The sequence below is a fragment of the Microcebus murinus genome, chromosome 10 (assembly GCF_040939455.1).
Source record: "Microcebus murinus isolate Inina chromosome 10, M.murinus_Inina_mat1.0, whole genome shotgun sequence".
In the NCBI taxonomy this organism is placed as follows: Eukaryota; Metazoa; Chordata; class Mammalia; order Primates; family Cheirogaleidae; genus Microcebus; species Microcebus murinus.
In genome coordinates, this window is record NC_134113.1 from 46578750 (window position 1) to 46594882 (window position 16133).

At 39.5% G+C, this 16133-nt stretch overlaps 1 protein-coding gene across 1 annotated transcript in view; it reads right to left on the reverse strand.

The window, feature by feature from the left end:
* Positions 1-2256, reverse strand: part of SLC2A13 (solute carrier family 2 member 13) — a 343690-nt gene extending 341434 nt beyond the window's left edge. The window contains exon 1 of the mRNA XM_012788702.2: positions 1457-2256. Coding sequence (XP_012644156.2) covers positions 1457-2012 — 556 coding nt within the window. The 5' untranslated portion in view covers positions 2013-2256. The remainder of the gene's footprint in view (positions 1-1456) is intronic.
* Between the last annotated feature and the right edge of the window lie 13877 nt (positions 2257-16133).

Here is a 16133-nt window from a genome sequence, read left to right on the forward strand (position 1 = left end):
GAATCCTGGTCATGTGACTTTAAAAGCAGGTTATTTGTTGAAGGGTTCTGAAGGCACAGGTAGTTTCCATACAAAGATTTCATTTCAGTGGGATTTTTTTGGTCACATTGGACTTTAATGTGCCAGCTTAACATTGTACTGAGAGCCTTGTCTTGTTTCACGAATTAATAGCACAATAAACAAGCAAAAGGAAGGTCAGTAATGACAGACTTGGATACAAAGGGCAGTGAGCTGGGTGTCAGGCTCATGATTCCCACATGTGGAGTTGAATAAATGACGTTTGCTTCCCTTTGGAACCCACAGAGAAAGGGTAAAAAGCACACACATCAAATAAGTAGTGAATGCACAGATCAGCAGCAGCCCTGGGTTTAAAGTGCTTTCATCAAGCCCCAGCCAAAGAGAAGAAAATACTTCAACAGCACCCTAAGGGAAACAAAAAACTGAATTATGAAATGAAACATTAAAAAAGCATCAGCGGTGTGTCTTAGAAAAATTACTAGTGAGATTTAAGTCACAACCCCCCACTTTCCCTCAAAAGTGCTTTCTAATAATACTGAGCACATTCCAAATAGCTTTCCTCTGCCAAGAACTTGCCAATTGTACCTCCCCTGCTCAGCAACCCGGGTGAAAAAAAAAAAATGCTGGGGAACCTTAACGCCTTCATTTTTGAAGTAAATTGCAAACATCTATCTTGCTGGGCATTTATCCACAGGGGAGTAGCTCCTAAATGAATTTAGGAAGTGAACATGACCTTTAATAGATAATTTGGTTCCTAACTGGAAGGCAGGAGAGGCAGAACAAAGAGGAGAATGGGTGAATATGGATTTAAAGGAAAAAGTTAAGAAAAATAGAGAAGAATGGAATTCACTTGGGAAAAGGATAAAAGTCGAGAGAGAGGCAATACAAAAGCACGGAAGCAAAAGGAGATGCCATCTAAACGACTAGAGAAGGAAAGAGGGAAAGGGGAAGCACACAACAGTTATCTAAAACTGAACTCTAAAAATTATCTTATTGTGACTTTGCAACTGAATGGGTGCCAGGCTGGGAACTCTAGGAAAGGAAAAGGGCTAGCAGTGGAGAAACAAAGTGGGACAGTGCAGGAGAGACCCTCCTAAACTCAAGAAGCGGTATCAGGTTAAGCTGGATCAAGGGGAGAGCTGCATCAGCTGGGTTCCTGGAAGTGCTTAGAGACAACAATCATGAGGACTGACTTGCCCGTGGGCGACTGAAGATTCCACGTGGGCTCGAGACAGGGACAGCGACACCCCCACCCGCACCTCCCAGGTGAGCCTTTGAGGCTGGACTAACAGACAGACTCTGGAGACCAGGTAAGTGGAGGATGCTCTGGACCTGGCGAGAACCGACGGGGACCCCGGAGGCGCAAAAGGAACGCAACCCCCGGCGCGCAGGGCGGCGACCCCGAGGTCCGGGCGCCCCTCGCGGAGCCCGCACTCACCGATGCCGAGCCCCACGACCAGGCGGCCGGCGAGCAGCGTCTCCTTGTTGTTGGCGGCGGCCAGCACGGCGGAGCCGGCGGTGAAGAGCGCGCTGGCCAGGAGGATGGCGGCGCGGCGGCCGAAGACGCCGTTGAGGGCGCCGCCAGCCAGCGCCGAGACGGCGGCCGCCCCCACCGTGCTGGACACGAGCAGCTCCTGCCACAGCGCGTCCAGGCTGAGCTGCCGCTTGAGCAGCAGCATGGCCCCCGACACCACGCCGGTGTCATAGCCAAACAGGAAGCCGCCGAGCGCGGAGAAGACGGCCACCACGTACACGAAGGCGGGGGTCTCGTCCTGCTGGAACTGCCGCCGCGCCGCGCGCTCCAGGTCCCCGACGCCGCCGCCGCCCGCGCCCGCGCTCTGCAGGCTGCTGCTCGACTCGGCGGCCGCCAGCAGGCTGCGCTCCCCGGCCGCGCTCGCCGCGTCGGGCTCCTGCTGCTTCCTGCGCCGCTCGCCCATGAGGCTGCTCAGGCTCCGCAGCGTGTACTCCACATTCTCGCTCGCCTTGCGGGACATAGGGCAGGGGCCCGGGGCTCCCCGGGGGGCACGAGGCTACGCGGGCCGGCAGTCTCGGCTAGCTAGGCAGCCCGAGCCGGCGGGAGCCACAGCCGCCGCCTTCCTCCTCCCGGCTTCCGCTCCCGCCGGCACGGCCGCTCCGGGGAGAAAGTTGCTGCCCGCCGCGCTCCGGCGCTGCGGAGTTGGAGCCTGGCGGGTCTCACTCCAGACTCACGCCCCGCGCCTGCCGAGCTGGCGCTGCGGAGCCGGCGGGAGGCGGGGCCGCGGGTCACGTGCAGCCCCTGGCCGGCGGGGCGGGGCCGGCGGGACGCTCCACCCCTTCGCGGGCGGGGCCAGGCTCAGCCCAACCCCCTGACTCCTAAACCCCACCCTCCTGGTGGGGTGTGACCTCTGACCTAGGCTGCTTCCTGTAGGGCTCTGGCACCTGTGTAAAATTTACTCTGCCAGCTGGACTGAACTAACCCTGTAGCGAGGAAGCAAGACAACGTGGGAATGCCGGGAACGGTTTGGAGGGCAGGGAGAGAGCCCCTCAACCAGCCTGACTCGCCTTCCAACAGCCTGGAGATAGGGCTGGGAAGGGCCTGGGAAAAAAATACACCAGTGTGGCACATACCCTTCCTTTTATAGTATTGTGACATTAGCTAGTGTGGTATACTTCCCTGGTATTAAATGTGTTTGTTCTGGAGCAATTCAGGACTGTGTTCTCCCATTTCCATAACTAGTTTCCTTTCTCATTGCCAGTCCCTCCTCGATTTATGCTTGTTTTAAAGGCATGGTACATCTTGATTCTTTGAGGACAGAGATAACATCTCTCCCCAGGTAAATCTCAAACCTCCTTCCACGGATCCCTGATCTCTTAAAGAAAGTTCACATATGTACATTCCACTCTTGTGTAACCAGGTTCCCACTGGTTGAAAGAAAACCCAAGACTCTGAGTTGGGGTTTGATAGACAATCTCCCCCTCCCTCCCCGAGCTTGGTAACCAAAAGCAAGGGTATCTTCTCCCCTGAGAAATCTCCACTGTTGCCTCCACGAGGAGCTACTTTAATTGCCTAATTTTCCTGAAATAAAGCAAAGAAGATGTTATTTGTGACCAACTTTTTATTTAACTGTTAATTCCCAGTTGTTGGTTGGTTTGGGTTTTTTTTTCTCCCTTTGATTTAAATATTTTGTAAATTACTTTATATAGTTCCACTTCAGGAGAGAAAGATGACTTTGTCCCTCTGATTTGCTTTCATTTTCCAGGCTGAGAGCTGGAGATAAAGTTTCATAGGATTCTATTCCTACAATTTCAGTGCTCTTTTATTTCCCTTAATTTAACAAAAGTTTTCTTAGCCCGGAACCTATTTTTCATGCAGTCTAAAACTTTTTCCTTTTAAAGAAAAGGATTTTGAAATCCCTGTTTCAATAAAGATATGGTAGAATTTGTCAAAATTGCTTTCATTTGGATTATCAGTCATGATTATCTCCATAATATAGCACTTTCCTTCCCAGCAACAAGGAAAAATAAAGTAATGAACTCAGATAGCTTAACTGTTTAAATTTAACTTTATTGTGTAGCTTTAAAGCAAGCCTTTACTGTCCTTTCTAGGGATCAGTTAAACAGAGAGAGCCTTTAGCTCTGAAGCAGTGAACACTCTAATATTCAGACCTCAGAAAAGATTCAGGTGGGAGCGCGCCTTTTTCCCTTCATACTGCTGTATAGTAAAACTGCGTCCCCTGCTGGTGAGCTAATTCACATGCCTTCCGAAGAGAAAGGCTCCCCAAAAAGGCTGGTGCTGTGACAGTTCCTTCTTGCTGAGATGAAACAAAGGGATTTTTCATCCCAGCTGGTGTAGTGAGCACCTTGGCTCCTGAACATACCTTACTGGAAATTCAGCCTTTGGGTTGGAGAACACTAAACTATTTAAAAATGGTTCTGTTTTTCAAATGTTCAGGGCATTTATATACCTGCAGTCAGGTTACATCTGAAAAGAAATGTGACATGAAAAAAAAGGCACCAGAGAGTTAAGCAGAGTTCGTCTTGGCCCTTGAAGGGAGCCAAGTTCAATTTAGCATTAGAGCGTGAGTCTAAAATGGAGTTCCCTTAAGCCTGCCCCAGCTGTGGATTATGGTAAAATGGAAAGCACATGGGCTGAGAGTCAAAAGATATTAGCATCATCACCACCATTGTTTTACTGTAGAACTTTCCACAAACCACTAGCTTAGCTTGTGCCTTGTTTTTTTCTCATTTGTAGAGCAGATAATGGTGCAGTAACTACTCACTGATTAGAGTAAGTGTGAAAGTGTTTTTGAAATATAATTAATTGCAGTACAGGGTAAATTATAAATATCATTATTGGTTTGCAAAGTGAGTTCTATAGTTCCAGTTTTAAGGACATTTGTTTTACAACCTCCAGGAATACTAAGGACCTACCAAAGAAAAGGGAAAGGAGAGAGAGAGGTTTTAGCTATACTGCTACACATAATGAATATCAGGCAAAGATATTAGTAATTAATTCAATAGAAGTTGTTGTTGTTGGGAGGGGGTGGTGGGGTTGGTAGCAGAGTGTTTTCTTCATGTTTATTGGATGTTTATTTTTAATTACATGAGTAATGCATCCTTGTAGTAAAACAGGCTAAAAATAAAGGTAACACAAAAGTCTCTTCTCAATCACCTTTCCCACCATAACAGACCACGTTCCCCAGCAATAAACACTTCTACCACTTTGAACTGTATCTTTCTAGAACTTTCTCTGTGCATGTATGTGTATGTATACAGAAAAATGTATGGAGGTTGTTTTATTTTTGTATTGTTCAGCTTGCAAGAGATAGAAAACCCAAATCAAACTGGTTTAGACCAAAATAGTGAGGCCAGGGAGGATGTATTGGCTCTTGTCTCTGAAAAATCTGCAATAAGTTGGCTTCAAGTGCAAGTGAATACAGAATTCAAAAACCAGGATACCACAAAGACATCCATCTTTTCACTCTGTTTCTTGCTTCTTAGGGTCCATTCTCAAACTCCAAATGGCTACAGCAAGCTCCAAGCTCTATATTCTTTCCCACTCATGTCTGAGGGCACAGAAAAGAGACCTCTTTCTCTGAGGCCCCAGCAAGCTTCTTATTGTATCTAATTGGATCTGCCAATTATTGTGCCCATTCCTGACCCAATTACTGTGACGGGGAGATTGGAGTTAGATGACCAGGTTGGGGCTAATCAACGCCCACATTGTGAGCTGTGAGTGGAGGTAAATCACATGGGCTGAGATTGTAGGGGGTGTTCCCATAATAAATATGCTGTACTCTTTTGCCAGAAAATAGGTAAATATTAATAAATGCTGCCAATAAAACCAACAAATTTGAGTTACCATAAGTAAATATCCTAGTGTGTGCTTTATGGCTTAGTTACAAGGTAGAAGAGGTGCCTAAGTGCTTAGTACTTCCTTCAAAATCTTGCCTTTCTTTTGACTTGCTCTAAGGAGGAGAAGGAGGAAAGAGACGGCTAGTTACCAGACAGGATGAAGGAGATAAGAAAAGATGGTCCGCATGCCCCAGTGGCCCATGCCCTGTATTGATCTGCTACTATAGGAAGTCAGGGAGCAAGAAGCACAAGACAGCATGAGGTGTTTTAACAGACATTGACCCTGCTCACTAATAACCATGACCCAACCAGGAATAGAGTCTGTGACACATCATAATACCATCCCCTCCTCCTTTGGGTAGGGAGGCTTGCAATGCCTCTTCCCTCTCCCAGATTTCTCAGACAGCAATTTCAATTAGGAGGAAATTAGTGGAAACATCAAATATAGGCTGCATTTTCTAGAAGTCTCTTGGTAAATGTAATCAAGGAGAGAGTCATTTAAAGAGTTATCAGGATTGAGAGAAAGGATGGGGATTAGGCCTGACATGAATTTATTCATATGCTGAAATGAAAAGAAGAAATTGACAATTCAAGAGCCAGAATGACTGATAGGGCAAAGTCCTAAAGAAGGCAGAGAGGATAAGAGCAGGTCATAAGGGGCCAGGCTAACCTAGCCATAGGGAGGAAAGGGCACTTCTTCCTTTGAGAAAAAAAGGCCAGCAAAAAGAATACTATAGCAAGAAAGAAGACAGCATTAATAACAAGAATGGGGAAAGAGTTCTGTTAAGTGGGTGATAGTGTGTGTTTGGGGCGAGGGCATGGAGTGAGCCTAGCTGTAGACAGAAAGACTCAACTTCACATAAGTACCGCACACTAACCAATTGCACTATTAGAGCTCCAAAATTCAACTTCATATCTTCAGTTTGCTACTTCCTTGACTGTGTAACCTTGAGCAACTTACTCTCTGTAAACTTCAGTTTTCTCTTCTGTAAAAGAGGGATAATAATACTGCATCAGTATTTAGATGACTTCAATTCTATCAGAGAATCCATATTCAAGCTGTCATAAACGCCACAAAAATGTATTAATATTATTGCATAAATCTGAATGCCTAATTATTGGGCAGCGCCATCAGGAATGATATGATCAGTTCTTTGAAAAGTGGTATCAAGGACCCAGGTTCTATCATTTTCTTCACTGTAACTATTCTTAGTGTGTCTGTTTTGCCTCCACTGGCTTCCCCTACCATGGCAAGAGGGCGTCAACATTTCCAGGTACCATATGTTTCCAATGTATACAGAAAATTATAGAACCTAGTTCCTATCCTCAGATGTAATATGTCCCATGTAGTAAAAGATCCACAGGACCACATAAATAAAAATAACTAATAACACAAAGCATGGTGTACCAAATCATTGCTAGAGAAAAAACATCTAATGGAGTTCACCTTTGGTTGCAGAGTGTCAAAATATTCTTTATTGATCTAGATGAGTAGCTGCAAATTATCAGAGTTAAAAAAAAAAAACACAAAAAGTTGGCTTGCAAGTTCAAGAAATTCTTTAAGCAAGATCCAGTAATCTGAAATGAGAGCAGTGAAAAGTATTTGTTTCAAAGTAGAATCACTAAGAACACTAACAAGAACTCACCTTCTTTAATTGAGAAGTGATTATTGTGGTGTGAGGCTGGTTCTTCAGCTGGTTCCAATCTTTGGGATTGTCAGTGGAAAATATTTTTTAAACAGATCTTGTGATATGATAGCGCCCCACTAATAACTCTGTTTTAAACAACTTAATGTATTTTGTTTGGCATTTTGAATCCAAATTGTAAGCCCAATTGCAACACTGTGTCTGAAGTTGTAAGCAGGGTAAACATGGTACTATTATGACCCTACTTTGCCAAATTGACTGAATTTATCATGTTAAAGCTGAACAAAATATGCAGCTGAAACAATTGACTTATATTTTATAGTTGGCTAATGTAGTTTTAAATTAATAAATTCCTGTTTCCTTATGCTATCCTCTCAATTCAGGAGAACCAAAAACTTTTAATTTGATAATACAAATTGTGTTAACTTGTCCATATAACTTGCATGACATTAACTAACAGTTTGGAAAGATGCCTTCCACCTCCCAGCCAGTAGAACTTGCACATGCAAAATATAATTTAAACTAACTTATACAAAGATAAGACAGCAAGAGTGGCCAACCTCAATGTTTTCAAAAAAAATGTTATTGTCTTATAATTTCTCTGCAGATTCTCTCAGAATTTTTGTAATGTATACCATGGAATATTTTAATACCTGGAACACACTGAGTGACCTTTGGGTAATGCTAAACTTACTTTCACATCTGATTTTCATACTAAGCAAGAGTCAGTAAGTGTGGGACAAAGATCCTTTATGGTGGAAGTAGGAGCATTCACTACTCTCTTTCTGTGATTTGCTTAACTTGGGGATTCTTTTAGAAAATATATTTTCATAGGTGCAATTAGAGAGGTTTTATTTACGACTCAGCCCACAATTAAAGAAGAGTGTCCTTAGTAAATGAGAGCAGGGCCTGCATTTGCCTTGTTCAACACTAGATCCCTTGAGTGTAACACAGTGCTGACATACAGGGACTCCATATTTATTGCATGAACACACACGGATAAATAAATGGATGAGTGGTACCAATCTGTATGGAATCTGTTTGACTTAGGTATTTAAGTCATCACTTTCTGCACATAAGAATAATATTAATATAATGAAATAAAAACAGCTTGAGATAACCAAAAGTGCCTCTATAATATAACATCTACCCCCCACTCTCTATAAAACTCAAGCAGTGGTCAGATTTTAACCAATCAAACAGCATACAAAGCATGTTTACTTCTTCAGAAATACACAGCATAAACTATAGATTTTAATGGAAATATACTATTTCTTGAGAATTTGCTTTATGAAAAAGCAGTTCATTTTGCACTGTCTTTAATTGTTCGCATTCTCAGTGGGAAAACACTGCGTTCATATATAAAAATAGCCAATCATATAAATTGTTATATAACAAAGAATTAATAGAAACAAATTTCTGGTTGAGTTCATAGGAGAAGAGAAATCGATGGGCTGAAATTTTTAAATAAATGGTATTTTTGTTCTCCAGTTCAAAACTATAATATAAAAAACAAAATTGCAACAAAGATAGTTATTTTTATTCCTAATTTGTATCAAAATTACTTATGAAATGTTAGCCTATCAAACTAAAGAATAAATAGTTTTTTCTTGAGTTATACAATCTAATTAGTTTCCACATTTCTCTGTCCTATTAATGATCATTTTCTGTTTTATCAATTTGGGGAGCCCTAGATTACAAGTGACAAAGCACAACCTCTGTGCATATTACCTCCAAATGAATAAACATCTTACTCACCTACTAACTGGACATTTAATCACTCTGCTTATCACTTAATGTGGTTTTGCACATTATTCTAAAGCAAAAATTACAAGAAAATAAAAATTGTATAAATCCCAAAAGATAGGATAAGAATAAATAATTTGAAAATCTTTTTTAAAAAATCCTGACAATTTTAAAGCTTAAAGCTAAGTCAATATACTTATCAATCAGTGGTCTGTCATCTTGGAAAATTACTCTAAACTCCATAGAGAATGAGAAAAAGATGAACTACTTTAGTAGCTCTTCCTAATACCAAGCAAAAAAAAGAAAAAAATTTAGAAAAAGAAAGCTTCCTAGTGGGAAAAAGCACTCCTCAGAATGCAATACAAAAAAGAAATGTGTTTCTGAGCTGAAGAGCTAAGATAATTTCACTATTTTTTTTTTGAATCACTGATTTATTAGAAGAGATGTTTGGATGAGTATAGAAAATTCAGTAAATATGTTATTGCCAGTGGCTAATGATGACAGATATTCATCAGGGAGTGATTTGGTAAGAAAATAAGAATGTAATAGTGCACTGACAAGAAAAGCAAAGTCAATTTCCTTTGTATGATCTTTGTTTTGTAAGATTGCCATGAAATTTCCATGCAGGAGCCTTAGGGTAATCACAGCTATTTCTCATAGACCTACAGGCTAAGTGTAGACTCAGCTTTCAATTATCATCCTGATGGATGAGAGACTCACAGTATGAATGATGGGGGGAAGCAGCCAACTAATATATACCCATAATTTTAAAGCCCTTGCTGATATTAAAAAATAATGCTTTAGGTGTCTGTTATAGTTTAGGTGTTTAGCAAAATTGCTTTGTGTCTTTTATTTTTGAAATCATATTTTCTGCTTAAATTTTTCTTTTTTAAGTTATGCTCTAACACTATATATATATTATATATATATATATGCTTCCAACTCATAGTACACATTTATCATACTTTATGACCGTCTCAAACCTTTGGACACTCTTTCTCTGCTTGGGGTATTGCATGAATTATGAGTCTCGCTTTTGCTAAAATAGAAGACAGAAGCTACTTTCCCAATATTCACTGAAGTTAGGTGCAGGCAAGTGACCCAGGCTCAGCCAATCAAACACATCTGTGTTTGCACAGAGATGTTTGTGCAACATCTCTGTGCAAGACTTTGATTGGAAGAGAATAACAGGAAAAGGGAGACTCTCTATATAATGGGTCCTAGTGAGAGTGGCCGGGACTGGTAGAGAGACATACAGCCTAAACAGGTAGCTGCAGCAGTGCTAGTAGGGATATACCAAGTACAGACTTGGCAGCGGGAGCTGTGGTGCCTTTAGCCTATAGCAGCTGCGGTAGCAGCAGCAGCAGCAGCAGCAGTAGCAGAAGTGTCTCCACTGCAGTAGCCAATGGAATAATTAGGACGTAGTTGGAAACATAGTCTCCAAGTCTGATTCTTTGGTCCTTGCAAAAATTCTGAGGTTTTATATATAAATTGTAGTATCAATATATTATATGTCTTATATAACAAATATATATTTGCCATATATTATATATTTATCATACATATGATGTATGTTAGCTATAGTACAAATGCCACAAAGGAAGACATGAAAGCATACACTTGCAATGTTCTCATACTATATGTGAAGGAGAACATCACATAAATGAAAGACGTATACTATAAAACCTCAAACAACCAGCAAAATAGTGCAGAAGAGATTATAGTAATTAAACCAACAAAAGAGACAAAATGTGGGGAAAACCCCAACTCAATTTAAAAGAAGGCAGAAAAAGAGGAAAAAGGGAATCAAGAGCAGGTATGGGATATAAAAGAAAAATAGTAAGATGGTAGATTTAAGCCAAACCAATCAATAATTACAATTTTAAAGGTAAGTAGTCTAAGCACACCAATTAAAAGACAAACATTGTAAGATTTGATATAAAGTGCAAAACTCAACTATACGATGCCTATAAGAAGCCAACTTTAAATACAATTAATATATAAAATATACATATATAATATTACATATTTTATATATGTATTTGTTATATATTAAATATGAAAAAACGGACAAAGATATACCATGCTAACAGTATTCAAAAGAAAGTTAGGGGGGAATAGGGCCAAGGTGGTGGACTAGAAGCAGCCTGTACAAGCTGCTCTCAAGGAGAGGATTAAAGGTTACAAGTAGATGCCCGCCTATGGATGAGCCTTCTTAGAGAGAACATTGTAAATCATTAGAGAAGGGACTGGAGATGATCAGAGTGACGGAAATGGTGACAGGGTTATCCACTTGGCAACATCAGAAGGTACTTGGGGGAGGCATCCACACATGGGAAAGGATAGGAGGAGAGAACCCTGGAAAGCTCCCCCCTCAGTCACTGCAACCCAAGCTGTGAGGCCCCCCCCCAGACTTGTGGACTGATCAGGGAGTGGTGTGAACACTGTGAAGTGACATTATACCACTAATCATCAGGGAAAAACCACAATAGTTACCACCTTACCCCTATCAGAATAGCCATTATCAAAAAGTGAAAAAGGCCGGGCGCTGTGGCTCACGCCTGTAATCCTAGCTCTTGGGAGGCCGAGGCGGGTGGATTGCTCAAGGTCAGGAGTTCAAAACCAGCCTGAGCAAGAGCGAGACCCTGTCTCTACTATAAATAGAAAGAAATTAATTGGCCAACTGATATATATATAAAAAAAATTAGCCGGGCATGGTGGCACATGCCTGTAGTCCCAGCTACTCGGGAGGCTGAGGCAGAAGGATCACTCAAGCCCAGGAGTTTGAGGTTGCTGTGAGCTAGGCTGACGCCACGGCACTCACTCTAGCCTGGACAACGAACCGAGACTCTGTCTCAAAAAAAAAAAAAAGTGAAAAAAACGATAGATGCTGGCATGGATGCAGAGAGGTAAGAATGCTTACACACTGTTGGTGGGACTGCCAATTAGTACAACCTCTATGGAAAACAGTTCGGAGGTATCTCTGAGTAATAACTGTAGACTTAGCATTCAACCTATCAATCCCTCTCCTGGGTATATACACAAATGAAAAGAAGTCATTTTATCAAAAAGACACCTGTACTCAAATGTTTATTGCAGCACAATTCACAATTGCAAAGATGTGGAATCAACCCAAGTGCCCATCAATTCATGAATGGATTAAGATAATGTGCTGTGTGTGTGTGTGTGTGTGTGTGTGTGTGTGTGTGTACATACACACACACTATGGAGTACTACTCAGCCACGAAAAGGAATGAAATAATGTCTTTTGCAGCAACTTAGATGGAATTGGAGACCGTTATCCTAAGTGAAGTATCTCAGGAATGAAAAAACAAACACTATATGTGCTCTTTAATAATTGGCAAGTAATCGATGGGCAAACACAGGCACAAAGAGATGGAAAGGTTATAGGAAATCAAGAGGGGGAGAGAGTCTGAGAAGAGTAATAGACAAAAAGTTACCTGTTGTGTATAATGGCCACCATTCTGGTGACCGACACACTAAAAGCCTAGACTTAAGCATTATAAAAGTTATCTATGTAACCAGAACATTTGTACCCCTTTAATATTTTGATTTATTTTTCTTTTTATTTTTTCTTTTACAAATTGAAATGTCTGTACCCCTTTAATATTTTGAAATAAAAAAGAGAGTTAGAGTGGGTATATTAATACAGACAAAGAACATTTCAGAGCACACAAATATTACAAAGCTCATTTCATAATGATAAAGGGGTCATTCTAACAGGAGAACGTAATTCCAAAAGTTTAACCATCTAAAACCAAAGCTTCAAAATACATGATAGTGATGGAAGAAAAACAGACATAAGCACAATTACAGTCAGAAATTTCAATACTCCTCTTTCAATAATCAGTAGAACTAGTACACAGAAAATAGTATATCATAAGGCTATAAAAGACTTCAATAACACTATCAACCAACTTAGCCTAACTGACATTCCACCCAACAACAACAGAACACACGTTCCTCTCAAGTACACATAGAACATTTACCTAAGTTGGACCATATCTTGGACTGTGAAACTAATCTTAATAAATTTACAATGATTCAAGACATTCAAAGTATATTCTTTGACTACAATGGAATTAAATTAAAACCAAGCCCCCAAATATTTAGAAACTAAATAGCATACTTCTAAATTAACCAGAGGCCAAAGAAGGAATTGAAATTGAGATAATAAGGTATTTTGAACTGAATAAAAAGGAAAACACAATGAATCACAATTTGTGTGATGCTACTAAAGGCAACACTAAGGGGGAATTTTATAGCACCAATTTCTATAACAGAAAGCAAAAATATCTCAAGTCAGTGACCTCAGCTTCAACCTTAAGAAACAAGAAATGAAAGAACAACTGAAACTTTAAATAGAAGAAAAGTCAAAGTGGAAATTAATGAAATAGAAAACAGAAAAGATAAGGACAATCAATGAAACTAAAAGCTGATTATTTAAAAAGATCAATAATATTGATAATCCTCTAACAAGACTGATCAGGGAAAAAAGATAGAAGACACAAATTATCAGTATCAGGAATGAGAGAGATTACATCATTGTACATAACACAAATATTAAAAGAATAATAAAGTAATATTATAAACATTTTATGCTCCCAAAATTTGATGGAGACATATTCCTTGAAATAGACAAACTACTCAAGCTCATTCAAAAAGAAATACATGATATGAATAGCCTTATAGCTATTAAGAAACTATTTGTAGTTTAAAACATTCTCATGGAAAAATTGTAGGCCCAGTCAGTTTCACTGTGGAAGTCTACCAAACATTTAAGGAAAAAAATAATATAATTCTATACAAACTCTTTTAGAAAACTGAAGAAAATAGAATACTTCCCAGCACAGTCTATGAGGTCAGCATTATTCTGATTCCAAATCCAAAGACATTATAAGAAAGCTACAAAACCATCTACCATATGCACATAGATGCAAAACTTCTACACAAAAGTTTAGCAAATCAAATCCAACAATATATTAAAAGGATAATACATCATTTGTTGTTCCTTTTTTTGTTTCTTAAGGTTGAAGCTGAGTTTATTCAATACAGCCAAAGGTAACTAAGTGAAGAAAAGACAATTTTATTAAATGATGCTGGAACATTTGGAACGGTTAGTAAATGATGCTGACCAAATTGTACACTTTAAATGCGTACAATATGTCAATTATATAATACATTAATAAAGACTGTTTTAAAAAGCTTAAATGTTTACACATCTTGTTATAAAGACATAAAATATTTTTTCTATTTTATATCCTGACTTTATTTTTATTTCATTTTGTTTGTTTTTAAAGCATGCAAAAACTTTCGTCCATAAGAATGGGAAAGCTGGGTGAAAACTATAAAGAGTTTGTATATCTGTTATTATGAAGTTACCATATCAGCTATTTTCTGCCCAGTTCTGTGTTCCTCATACATGAGAAAATTAAAAGCACTAATTTTGTTAAACCATTGATCTTTGGATTTTTTGCCAGATGCAATTTAACTCAAATCCTTACTGATTCAGAAGTTGCAATGGAATTGTCACACTAAGCCATTAAAATATTTAAAATTAAATTATTTATCATTATAATGTCCATAAGAGTTGCGTGTCCTAGGAGATAGGAAGTGTATGTTTTAAACATATGACTCCTTCCAGATCAAAGGTAGCCAGAAATCACATGTGCTGACAAAGTACAAAACCCAGTCATGTGACATAAGCAGCCAGGCTAGAACTATGAGACCTCTCTGAGCAGGCAGAAGAAACAGACACCTAAAAGCAGAACCCAGTGATGTGATCTACTTGGGCTGTAAATCACATTAGTGTATGATGACAAGTAATGCCAAACCTGTCCCATCAGTCCCTAATAAGAGTCCAAAAGAGCCCAAAGCTCTGGTTGTGAAACGTTATGCTGAAATTTGCTTGGGATGACATAATTATTTTCTTATCAAGTAAGCATCTTTCAACTATTAGAATATTTAGAAGTACAGAAATGTTAAAGAGAATCAGAATCATATGATATGATAATATATGACATTTCTATTTTATGTAATTAAGCACAGTTAGCAGGTCCTCGTAATAAAAAAAATTGGCTTTTTAGAGCCGCATGTCAGACATTGAATACTAATTTAAAATGAGCTATTTAGTGATTAATTTTAGACTTTATTTTAAATCAAACCGCTATTAAGTATATCTATTAAAACGTTTAAGATAATTTAAGAATCAAATTATTTAAAAGCTTAACTTATCATCTCTATAAAAACCAATTTTATACTTAAGAGGATTTTAAGTCATACAACTGAAGTTACTTAAGAAGGAAATTAAATTGTTTAAAAATGTTTTAAAATCTTAAACAGAGGCCGAGCATGGTGGTTCACGCCTATAATCCTAGCACTCTGGAAGGCCCAGGTAGGAGGATTGCTTGAGGTCAGGAGTTTCAGACCAGCCTGAGCAAGAGTAAGACCTGGTCTCTACCAAAAAGAAAAAAAAAAAGGCATTGCGGCGTGTACCTATAGTCCCAGCTACTCAAGAGGCTGAGGCAGAAGGATCCTTTGAGCCCAAGAGTTGGAGGTTGCAGTGAGCTACAATAACACCACTGCACTCTACCCAGGGTGACAGAGGGAGACTCTGTCTCAACAAGAAAAAACAAGGCAACCGAGTACCCCTTCTCACAACTCCCTACCCCTTCATAAAAAAAAAAAAAAATTAAATCGAATCTATCAAACATTATTCAGAAACTGCTAAAATTTAAAGAATAGATTTGTCTGCTAAACTTAAAACTTTAAAGAAAAGACTTAACAAACTGAATTTCAAATTTTAATATCAAAGGGAATTTTTTTTTTGCAGTGAAAAACTGTTCCTGAAGGTATAAATATCTCACATTTAATAAGACCTTCCTGTTTTCATTATGAACTTTGTCCCACCTTCCTATTGTCTCTTAAATTCTTTTGTTTTTAGCCTACAAATTATCCTGTCACTGAATTTTCAAGAACATAACCCTTGAGGCTATGGAAAACCAAACATGTATACATGTGTGATTTTTCTAATAGACACCAAGTTTCGTGAAAGCAGAGATGGCTTCCCACTCTTTTCTTGTCTTCTGTGGACCTGGTAACATGCTTAGAACAAAGTAGGTTCTCAATAGGTACTCAACAGGAATTCAGTAACAGCAGTTGAACAAATTCACTCCTTTTTCTTAAACAGAGATTTTTTTCAGTCCTTATACACAATTAATGGCAGCATGAGGACCCTTGGCCCTTGTACAAGCTCAGAGGCTTTTAGCTGCATAGCATCTGACTCTCGCTCTGACTGTTGTCTTTGATCCCTGGCAGATGTACTGTGGGCTTTTGGTCTAAGTGAAGCCAGAATTTCACAAAGAGGGT